General features: G+C 40.9%; 1 protein-coding gene across 1 annotated transcript in view; it reads right to left on the bottom strand.

The window, feature by feature from the left end:
• The window catches only part of grin2ab (glutamate receptor, ionotropic, N-methyl D-aspartate 2A, b), a 112,123-nt gene that overhangs the window by 24,152 nt on the left and 75,699 nt on the right, over window positions 1-12,272 (bottom strand). The window contains exons 5-10 of the mRNA XM_084931850.1: window positions 6,151-6,317; window positions 5,916-6,050; window positions 5,715-5,814; window positions 4,101-4,306; window positions 581-695; window positions 261-463 (exon numbers count right to left, since the gene is read on the bottom strand). Coding sequence (XP_084787976.1) covers window positions 261-463; window positions 581-695; window positions 4,101-4,306; window positions 5,715-5,814; window positions 5,916-6,050; window positions 6,151-6,317 — 926 coding nt within the window. The remainder of the gene's footprint in view (window positions 1-260; window positions 464-580; window positions 696-4,100; window positions 4,307-5,714; window positions 5,815-5,915; window positions 6,051-6,150; window positions 6,318-12,272) is intronic.

Raw genomic sequence — 12,272 nt, forward strand, 5'->3', positions numbered from 1 at the left:
TATAGATCCCGAAAAGTGCAAGAACAAAGGGCAGCTGATTGACAATCATCCCGTCAGACACACTGAGACTGGTTAGAGAGGTGTGATTCTGTTCAGCCAAGAGATACACTACCTGTGTCCTAATGAGACTGAACCTATTCAAAAAACAAACAGGTATCTGTCTCCTGTAGCGTCACCATTTCGGGGCATGCGAAGTATGGCTAACAACCTGGCTTGTGATTTTATGTGGGCAGTGGGCAGGTGTGGGTGCAGGTACTTACTTTTTGACGTGTTTGCGGCAGGGCACTGAGTTTCTCATGCAGGTGCCAGTGAGGATGTCTACGTTGTCCACAATGACGAAAGGTTTCTCTTCCAGAGTGACAATGGAGAGGTGGTTTTCATCGGCATCCTCGTCCCCATAGGAGTTATACCTCGGCCACACCGGGAACATCAGCGACAGCGTCCCGTTCTCCCAGCGGCCCATCTGTGAGCACGGGAGGAAAAACACACCAAAAATCACGGTCACGAAAATCACTCCAAAAATCCACAAAAAGACATCTTATTAAAGTTTTTTCTTTAAATTTTCGCGCTCATTTGTTACCTTCTCCCACTTCCTTTCCACATTTAGGACAATCACCACCAGTTTTGGGTTGGCCTGGTAACCGTCTGGAGTAAAGGATAAATCTCGGCCTTCGTTCCACACGTGCATCATGTGCCTGAAACACATGGGGGAGGGCAGGAAGATTTGTTGTTGATTTGCATCTGCTGGAGTGTTTGTATATGTGCACAACAGCAAATACGTTCAAAATAACAAGTTAAGCACTCTGTAATCACCGCAAGTGTCTCCACTTCAAATCAATGTTGTCTTCACCCACCGTGTGTGCACAGATGCCTGAGTGTGTACGCGTGTGCGTGCATATATTTGTGTGTAGGAGTGGGAAGAGTCAGAGGCCACGTATCTCCCATCAACATTCTGCATTGATTTCTCCACAGATATATGCCTGAAAGACAAGTCTCTGGTGCAACAAGGCTGCCCTCACTCTTTTACTCACTAAAGCTGTCCTGCATACGCAAACAGATCCTATGCTGAAACGTTTACACACTCGCTAAAGTGAAGCAGCAGAGAGAAGTAAATGAACCAGTATCACACACAATGATATTGGGATTAAAGATACACTCGCTCCAGTGAAACAATTTTCAGAAGGAGAGGATTTCTGAGTGTGAGGACTGGGATAATAGTGTGGATTCCCACTAGGGGAGAGAAGGCCTGTCCAAGAACGTTTACCTTAAAGACTGAATCACAGGCAGGACAGCAGCTGTCCAAAACAGACAACACCTTTTCTCTGACACCTTGTGTTCTGTTTTATTAGAAATTGTCTGAATCATCTCGACACCGCATCGTGTGATGCCGTACGAATGAAATATTATTCAGCTAAAACAGAATATTTCAGAAGGCAAACATCTGCTTTATAAACATATTCATACTCTGTACAAGATTCCCCTTTTCATCCAGAAGAAAACTGTCTCAGTCCATCAGCTATCTAAACATACATTATCTGAATTACTATTAAAAAGGAAGAGTTAAAAGCATTTTTTTTATGTAGAGCTAACCAGGGCATGGGGCCATGAAGGAGTCATGCATGCACTCAGATATTGCGACAGCAAGTCAAGATGCATAAAAAGAACCATGTGAGCACTGTTTAGCACGCACCCTGCAGCTGAAAACTATGATAATTACACTCCAGTTCAAACAGGTGGGATTTTATGTTGTCCCATCTCCAGGAGAGGTATTAGAGTCAACACACATAAATATTGTAGTCGGACAGTGGATTAGAGGGAGCTACATTAATCATCTGTTCTTACAAAGACTTGGAAAAAGGCCTGTGCTCTGTGAAAGCTGGCTCCACTCACACTGAGAAAAAGTAAACAAAAGGTCCCCGTCTCCCTCGTGTACTGGCACTGCAAAATAAATAAATAAGTAAATATAGATATATGCGGTTTAGTTTAGTCCTCTCCCAGCAAACACAATAATTAAATATAAACCTACACAGCCAAACATTACAGGCTTCACTCTACAACCAGACCTACCTCTGTCACCGATCACAATGCTTTGGACTATAAGGGGCACGTCAAGACAAATATATATTTTTTTGTGTTGGAAAAATCTTCCCGGTGCAGCAGGTGATGCCCTTGTCACAGCGCATCGCCACGGCTGAGTACATGTAGCGGAAACACTGTGGCAGTTTATTCTGGGAAACTGCTGTCGCCTCCTATTTCAGGTTTGTTACCATTTTGGGGGGAAAAAAAGTTTCTGATGTAAACGAAAGACGCCGCTGTGTTTTTGAGGCATGCAGGAGAACCAAATCCTGTTTGTATTGTGATTCCTTGTGTAATGAAAATGAAATGTAAAGCTACATTATGAAGTGGGTTCAGCGATTTTTATATAAATGTATCATCATCGCCTAGAAATTCAGTAGAGGTTTAAGTAGTACGTGGAAGAAAGAGTTGCATCATAGAAATATATGAAACCCCCTCCTTCAGTAAGTGCAGTTTTTAATGTGGATCCTGCTACCACTATGTGAGAAGCACTTTTCTATTAGCTGAAATACTCTCTGAGCACTTTTATGAAAGTATGAATAAAGAAGAAAGGCAGGCTTCTTCCCAAATTCTGTATTATGGCAGAGAGCATATTTTTAGAGGAAAGTGACAGCTTAGGGGTTTGCACGCTACACTGGTTCCATCAAAAAGAATAACCTTTTGAAATTTACAACAAGGACAAACCTTCCATAAAACCTGTATCATTGTGGAGACCAAATAAGCTCAACTAGAGTCTGAGATATTAATTCCTGTCAAGCAAGAATGACAGAAAATCCGGCGGGTCTGATAGTGTCTTTTAAGTGCCGGATTATGTTGTCCTATTCCTCCCCACCTCGCGTTGTTTATATGCACACTGCGGCAAGATTGTATCTAGACTAATGTATGCAGAATCCTGATCACAGCCTCACCACTTTTCCGAATCAGGGTGGGGGAAATCCAACCTGTCAGTTTATTATCACAAAAAAATTGGCTGCAGTTGTTTTGACAAATATGCAAATTCTATCTAATAAGTTAGTGAGACAAATGAGGTACCTCTGACAGTAAGAATAGAGCTCTGAATAAACATTTGAGTTCCTGTCGAGGTCTGAGTTATATTGGATTAACCTGTCAACAACAGCAGTGTTGTATATGCCTTGATATACACTGTAGCGGCCTAATGGGAGAGAAAAACGGGATAATAAAGCCATAATGGTGAAAATCGCACTGTGGCTCTCATTCTAATGAGCCAGCTCATAAGTCATCACCAATGTGCAGACCCTAGCAACATGACCTTTATATTTTTAGTTAGTTTAATATAGACTTCTGAATTTATAACAGCATATTAGCCACTGCATGCTTCATATTCAAGATGCAGTCACAATATCACTCCGAAAAAAAACTTTACAGAGGCAGTTTAGCTAACGGCCCTGTAGCAGCGACTGCTCAGTAGCTCAGTATGAATCTGCATGCTTGTGTTTCTCTGTGTGTATGTGTGCGCCTGTACATCACAGAGACTTCAGAGAAGAGTACATTATCTTGCATGCTGGTATGCACACCTACACACACCTTCTGACATACACTGTATGAGCCCCCCACAGATCAAGTAAAAAAGAAATCCAGACAACAAAGCTAGTAACACCTGCTCTAATCCAAACTTAATGGCAGTCGATGTGAAGCAAGGTGCACACGCAGAGGTTCACACTATCATACAGACACACATACACAAGACACATCCTAAGCTCTAGTTAACACAGGGTGGCAACAACAAGGAGGTCTGCCTGAGGTCTCCCAGCTAAGGAGGCAGAATGAGCTCACACACCGAGCAGCCGTGTACACAACATCTAACAGTGTTAAAAGCCATTAGAAATCACAGTGTTTAACACTGCTGTCATCTCTTCTTCCTTTCTCTCCTCTTCCCCTCTCATTACTACATTAAAAAGAGTTATGTAAGGCTGCCGAACAGTCAGCCACAAAGCCAACCGAGTTATGCAAGTCCCTGGACCTTGATCTCCTCGCAATCGTCACACATCCACAGTTACACACACCTGCGCAGGGCACTAGGTGGGAGCTTCCCCGGGCTCCTGTCTGATGCTGTGCTGTAGCAGCTGCTCTGGGCCTCTGGTAGCTCTCCCTTCTCCCGCAACATGAAGGTGGCTGCAGAGGAAATGATGCCCACCCCATCCCGCACCCGTGTCTCGAGCGGGTACTCCCAGTCATCATAGGACACAGAGATCATACCCAGGGGGAAGACCTGAGAGGGGGAGGAGAGGACATCTAAGAAACGACACATGTGGTTTGTAAGCTTCAAGTTTAGTTTAATTTGACATTTTTACCCCAGATTTGAAACATCCATATGCATTTCTCAAAGGTGTCAGGCGGATGATTTATTGGTTCTGTCTGTCCTCCGGAAATAATTCATAGCTGGCTACTAGATGCGTGTGAACAGACTGTATGTCTATAAACTGAATTACTCATTCAGGTATCGCCTACATCTCGCAGCTGTCATTGAAAAAAAAAAAACTGTATAGCTCAAACTTTATCTCTCTGAAGCAGATTGAGCAAACATCAGAAAAAAAATGCAGGCACAGCAATCTGTCTGTCTACCCTACAGTACTTTGTTTTTACATTTTAATTTGGCTTTAGTTGTAGAGTCAGATCCATGACTGAGAAAGAAATCAGAGGCGGAAACCCAACACAAACAGGACGACTCGAGTCAGAGATGGAGAAGAATTAGGAGAATAAACATTTGAAAGGCTTTTGAGAAGTGAGTATTTTATGCCTTTGGGGCTGATCATATGTTGTTACCTACAAAGTAGTGTAAAAGATGACTTTTTGCTGGATTATCTGTAAATTAGTATGCTCTGACGTGAACTGTATTAGCGGTCAACATGATTTGTCTTTGAAGCATCTTTTAATATGTAATACATGGATTAAAGATGAAGTTTCACAAATTCTGGGAATTCTGCACAGACACACAACGTCACTTGTCTATGTAATCGCATCTGCCTGCCAGCTCCTCTTAACCCTACTAATTAAGAATTTCTATCTTGCTTGTCTGATCTACAGACAAACAAAAACAGGTAGAAACACAATATTCCAACCAGGGTTCAACTGCCAGAGTAATTGTTTTGGCTGGAAGCTTTGATTTCCTGGAATCTTGCTGTCGTGAGGTTATAAAGAGTTTAACAGCGTTCAAGAGTCGAAACCAGCCAGCCCCTGTTAAAACATGTATCACAATTACATCTGATATTTTAATCTGTAATCTTCATATATATATATATATATATATATATATATATATATATATATATATATATATATATATATATATATATATATATATATATATACACACATACATACATACATACACATATATATATATATATATATATATATACATACACAATATGTCAGAGTTTTTATTCATTTAAACTAGATGTGAAACAATTAATCTGTGGGTACGGGGAATTATATTATTTTTTATTCAACTTTTCTCAAAAAAGCTGACCATGTATCGTATGTCAGCATTCATAAATAAGAGGGGAAATCTGGGATAGTCAACAGATGTCCTGCAACAGCCTGGGATCAAAAACACGGCTTGTTTTGTCAAACCACACAAAAGTGGCCACCTGTTACTACATATGGGACCTCACTACCTCAGGGGTAAAGTCTGGGTTGCCAGTGGTGAGACTGGACACGATCCAGATGTAACCAGCTCCTATCAGACCCAAGGACCGAGCCTCCTCCATTATATACCTGTCAAACAAAGGAGACAGATCCAAAGCTGAAGTCTGTGAAGGCAGTGTGTGACAAAGAGACAGAAATGGCGCAACGAAACAACACACGCAAACACTTACACGGCTTCATCCTTGGAGCAGTAGAGCAATATAACAGGACTCTGGATCCTCTTGAGTGCAATGTGTGATTTAGAGTTTGGGTCGCCATCCACAGCATCTAGAGTCACCACACTCTGCATGTCCCATCGCACAAAGCTGTAACAATAAACCATTAAACAATAACACACAGCTTGTCAGCTATCATAAATAAAGGAAAGAAAACAACATGTGCGTTTGTATGTGGTGTTTTCATTACCTGTGATCCACAGTTACCCTCAGCGTGCTTATGAATTCCTGGTACCCGGGGAACTTGGATGTAACGATAGAAAAAACATGCCAGTCGTATTCCTCCATGATAGCAAGCATGAGCAGAGCCTCCTGCTGAAGAGCCGCGCCGAACTGGAAGAATGTGGATTTCTCATCCTGCAATGACATGTGGGGCCAGCAGCACAGACAGTCAGCAGATTTTTCAGAGGAAGTAAATTAATTGCAGAAAAAGGGATAAAAAAAGGCACTGGAGTCTATGTGAGCAAAAAACCAGAATTAGAGCCCTTTTCAATTTTACAATCAGCGAGACAGACCGAGAGAAGAAGGGAGATAAGAGAGACTTGCAAGAGCTGGAGAAGCGACAAGTAGAGAGGGAAAATGGGAAAGGGGCGAAGAGATGCTGAGAGATTCAGACAACAAGTGAGACTGCACAGCAAGAAGAGTGACTGCCGGCAACAAGGGGGGCCTAATGGTAGGAGATAACTGCCTCATAACTCACAGGTTTGATTCACTTCAGCACTCCGTAGCCAATATACCAAACAGCCAGGCATTGTCTTGAAAGGTAATTGAGCCAAATACTGATGTCTCCGATCATGTGAACTGACTTAAAAACATTTGAGTCATTGAATGTTTTGTTTTTTTTCCTTTTTCCCCCCGTGCTAACTGCAACAATATATAAAGTCATCCTATAACTGTCTCATTTGGAAACCATCGTCTCTAAACTGCGGATCGAAATGTTCACAGCTTTGGAGCAACAACTCACAATGCCATACACGCTTAAATCATTTCGTCTCAGATTCAGGAGGAAACTGTGTGAGAGTAAAAGAGCAGTATGCACTATCAAAACCAAAGCAGCTGTTAAGCAGAATGAAACCCCAAACCGAGTGTGAAATAAGTTGCTAATGATCGCAGAATGTATATTTGCATGAAGGATAATCTACCCCCAACAAACAGACAGCAACACGGCCGAGCCACTAGAGAGGGAAGGAGAAAAGAGGAGGGGGTGGTGGGGGTGTGGACGGGGAGAAAGAGAAAAAGGCTGAGAGGGGTGAATGAGATGGAGAAAAATGTTCCAGCCTTCTGAGTGAGATTGAGATACCTGCTGCAGAAAGAAGTGGGGGGAAAAGTATGTGAGCGAGAGAGAGAGACACTGACATCAAACCCTCCTTCATTATGACTGTGCCTCTATTCTGCAGGCAGAAAGATCACACGCGCACATACATGCTTTAACACTCTTTCAACAGAGGGCATCGAAAAACGTGACACATTAAACATCAAAGCCCTCGTGAACACAGACGAAGAGTCCGTTCTTCTCTTCAGTTGTGCGTGCACGTGTGCGTCTATGCTGTTTGCGCACGTAAAAGGGCTCAGGCCCAGTACTTTGGTCCAACAAAAATTTCTCGGCTGTAGCCGTAACGCACATCAGATCCAACACGCCTCCCTCAACCACAAGAAAAAAAGGAGAAAAGTGGGAAGGGGAGAGGATGAAATTGTACTTCAAAAAGATCTATCTTGCTGTTTTCATCTGTGTGTGTGTGTGTGTGTGTGTGTGTGTGTGTGTGTGTGTGTGTGTGTGTGTGTGGCTTTATACTTTACTGAGGTTTAGAAAAAGGAAAAAAAAAAGAAATCTCCCTCTGTGTGGCAACAGGCACATCCTCAGCTCTTCCTAGATAAGAGGGACACACAAGCGCAGGTACTACCACACACTAACACTCGCTTATATTCAAGTGCACAGCTGTACACTCACATATAAATCAGTGCTGCGAGTGAGATTACAAGCAATCTGATTTTTCAGGTAGCCGGTCAACCTAATTATCTGCCAGAGCTTTAATAACGGTGATGATTTTGGGTCACTCTTTTCAACTTTTGACCACTGCAGATTATTAGTCGTCAAGGCAAATTGTTAAGATCCGGAACAAAGGAACATCCTGACATTGCAACAAAGTCCGACTTGCCTGATTGTCTGAGTCGTCTTGTAAACAAGACCAAATTTACATATAATAGCCACATTATCTAAATCATTCATGTGTAAATGAGTGCACTCAAAATGACTGTAATAATGCATGCGCACAAATGCAGCAAGTGCGTCAATATCGGAACGAGGAAGCCAGCAAACCATGAGTGATTTTTACCACTGATTAGGTAATTATTGTACTATGCACCTCGATTTTCACATTTAAATAAGTTTGCCTAGCCTGAAAGGTTTCGAGATTGTTGGTTGGACACATAAAGCAACTGAATATAAGGAGTCTAAGATATCTTGTTTTTAATTTTATCATTGTGCGCATTGTATTGCAACACACACAAAGCTACTTAGGTGGTGCTAAAAGTTATATGTACTGACTGGCCACTTCATTTGGTACACCTGGTCAACTGCTTGTTAAACCTAATATCTTATAAACCTAATCTACCCACACATGGCAGCAACTCAGTGCTTCCAGGCATGTAGACATGGTCAAAACAAACTGCTGAAGTTCAAATAGTGCTTCAGAATCAAAAAGAAAGGTGATTTAGGTGACTTTGAATGTGCATTGTTGTTGGTGCCGGACGGCCTCGTCTGAAACAAGCTCCTCTGCTGTAATTCTTTCACACAACCATCTCAGTTGTATAGCGAATGGTCCAAAAAAGAGAAACTATTGAATAAGTGGTAGTTTTCAGGGTGAAGATGCCTCGTTGATCTGAGAGGTCAGAGGAGAATGGCTGCTTGAAAGTGACTGGGAGGCAAGAGTAACTCAAATAATCACTCTTCTCTATACTCAAGGTATGCAGAAGAGCTTCACTGCAGAAGAGAATCTCTGAAGATGGACTACAGCAGCAGAGGACCACAGCCTGTCAGCTAAAAACAGGACACTGTGGCTATAATACGCACTGGCTCACCAAATTTGGACAATAGAAGATTGCCTAGGCTGATGAGTTTTGATTTCTGCTCCAATATTTAGATGGTAGAGTGCGAATTAGGTGTAAACAACATAAAGTGTGGGTCCATCCTGCTTCGTATGAGCAGTTCAGACTGCTGCTAGTGATGAAATAGTATGGGGAATATGTTCTTGGTAGCTTTGGACCCCCTAGTACCAACTGAGCATTGTTTAAACACCACAACCTACTGGAGTATTGTTGCTGACCATGTCCATCAGTTTATGACCTCGTTGTACCCATCTTCTGATGGCTGCTTCTAGCAGGTTAACACACCATGTCACAAAATTCAAAAAATCTCAAACTGATTTCTTGAACATGCGAATGAGTTCACTGTATACAAATGGCCTCCATAGTCACCACATCTCAGTCCAAATTTGGCAAGTCTGCAGCGGTGTTTCAGAAGCCAATCAGCCTGGGACTAGCAACGCATACCCAATAAAGTATCCAGTGAGTGTATGTTCATGGTACATTTACACCTGTCATCGTAATCGAAGCTGCGCTTTATTGAAAATGAACAGCCAAAAAAAAAAAGAAAAAAAAAGAAAGCCATAGAAAGAAACCTCTTTGTAGGAAATGAGTCTTCTTTGTCTGAGAAGGCCTTTGTATTAGAATAGTAATCTTATTTTAAGACAATATATCCAACTTTGTTATAATAGGATACTCCAGCTAACACTGAGCTACAGTTAACAGGCTTGAACAAATCGTTTACATAATATTCCAGCAGAGGAACAAGATTGTTTTCCCTAATTTAAGAGTAAGACCTCTTGCATAACTTCTCAATTTAAGCTTCCTGGTAAAACTCTGGATCTAACCAAGACTTGCAGTCTTACATCTCACCATAAAGTCCTATTCATCTCATTTTGGGAACAATATACTATGTAAGAGCTGATTGTGTAAGATTATCCAGATTGTTTTAAGAATATATGTTTTATTTCTTAGTGAAGCTGGTGGATCTGAAGCTAGTTATTCTACAAGAAAATTCAAGCTTAATTACCATCAGCTGTATGAGGCAACATCTTCTTACACTGCTTTCAGCTGCAAGACTGTTGCAAAGGCAAAGACTGTCCAGTAACAAGAGCTTAAATCACACTTATATTTCTTATTTATATAAATGCTGGTGTTGCATCTGCATCAAATAATTTATGTAAAAACATTTTGTGTTATCAGCAGTATCATCAGACACCCCATTATGGTTATTAGTTTCTGATTTTAAGTAGAACATCAGAAGGGTGCACAATGTTAGAATAAACCGGTTGAATAACCTGATGTGTGATCATCCACCCTTTCAGAATCTATCAGCTCTGTTTTCCTGGGCAGGTGTATTAGATTATAGTAGCATATGCTCACAGATCTCTATTCGGAGCAATAAAATGAACAGTCCAGATGTTTTTTTTTATTAGTTCACAGAAACCTACACTTCCTTTGGTCCTTTCATTAGTGAACTTATCACCAGTAAGAAAAAGTCACTTTACAATGCCTGCATTTTAACTCATCCCAGCCGAATAGGCGCAGGTGTAATGAATAACCCTAATGACTATTGAGATGCATTAAGTGTCCCATCAATCCATTTCAACCAGCCAGCAAAATACCTGGAAAGGACTCACCTAAATGGGATGCATCCATTGTTACTGGCATCAGTTACACCTGTGTTTTTCCTGCTTCAACAGTTAAAAAATGTTGGTTGTTTTCTCCTCCATATGCATCACTTTGGGGACTTGATCAAGCTCCTTCTTAACTTTAAAAAAAAAAAAAAAAGCCACCCAAAGCAGCTTTGTAGTTCAGTGACCTGACACAATTTATACAGTTGGAAAAAATAAAGTACGCTCTCAAGGGGTCGAAGGAGAGATTCTTTGCCGTTTGGGATACATTAAAACCATAGCCACCTGATAGATGCTTGACAGCTGCCGTACATCCTTTTCCTGTGTGATTATGATTAATTTTGTGCAAACTATTGCCCTTTAGGTGCACATCTTCAAATATGGTGAATTTCCTGATTTCCTGATTTTTCCTGAAAAAAAAAGGTCACCAATGACTTCCATACACTTTGAAATTCAGTTCAGACGGTGGTTTGATTCCTCAAACCTCTACACGCCAAAGTGTTCACTGCTCCACTCTCATTGGTACGTGAGCTCGTGTTTGAACGGGTGAATGAGAACGTCAAGCAGTTGTAGAACTGCAAATACAATATTTGCAGTTTCATATTTCACATTAATAAACAAAAAAACATTTTAAAAAAGAACTGACTAGATTTAAGTGTCATTTCTCTTGCAGTTTAAAAAAAAAACAAAACCTTTTTTCTGAATAAAGTCCTCATTGAAACATTCTTTGGAGAAACCCTTTTTACTGATCTCAGTTAAGAAAACTTCAAGGACATTTAAGCTAGTTAAAAAACATATTTGTACTGAACTGTGTTGCCATGGATAAGAGTATCAACATGTGGCCAGATTTAGGCACAACTACGGCACACAGGTATCGCTCAGACTCACTGGATGTGATGAAACCGATACATGTTGAGAAAGCAGCTCGGGTGAGTTGAAGGTTAATGCCAACAACGGATGGAAAGAATGTGACAGGCAAAAGAGGATGAAGCAAGGAGTGTTTTCCACCACAGAAAGGTGCCTGTTTTTAATGCCGTGCTGCCTGACACCTCAAAGATCATGGCCGTTCCATATTGATTTTTGGCCTTTTCTCTTGTGTACAGAGATTTTCACGGATTCTCTGACTGACTCTTTTAAAGATATTGGGAACAGCAGATGATGAAATTCCCATGTCCTTTGTTATTTCACACTGAAAAAGGTTATTTTAAAATTGTTTGTGTTTAAGAGAAAGTGATACCCTCCCTGTCTTTACTTCTAAAAGAGTTTCTCTTAGATACCCTTTTAATACCCAATTATTAAATTTACCTGCTGGCAATTAACATAATTAAAAGCGAGATTTTCCACTTGGTATTTTTTTTCTTTTCGTAGCTTTTAGACAAGATCATATATTTAAAAAGACATTTTCAGAGTTTCAAAATCTGATGTGTTTCATTTTTGCCTTTTTAAAACTGTAAAGACCCCTCATACTTTAGACAGATACTCGAGAACGTGTTTTCCACAGGCGCTAATTCCATAAAACCTCACATGAGATGTTGGTGAGGACTTTTAGCCTGACTCGCAGGTTTACCTCTAATCTTTTTCTGTTCTTTTTTGTAGT

The sequence above is a fragment of the Perissodus microlepis genome, chromosome 6 (assembly GCF_051167445.1).
Source record: "Perissodus microlepis isolate ML-2025 ecotype Zambia chromosome 6, ASM5116744v1, whole genome shotgun sequence".
Taxonomy (NCBI): domain Eukaryota; kingdom Metazoa; phylum Chordata; class Actinopteri; order Cichliformes; family Cichlidae; genus Perissodus; species Perissodus microlepis.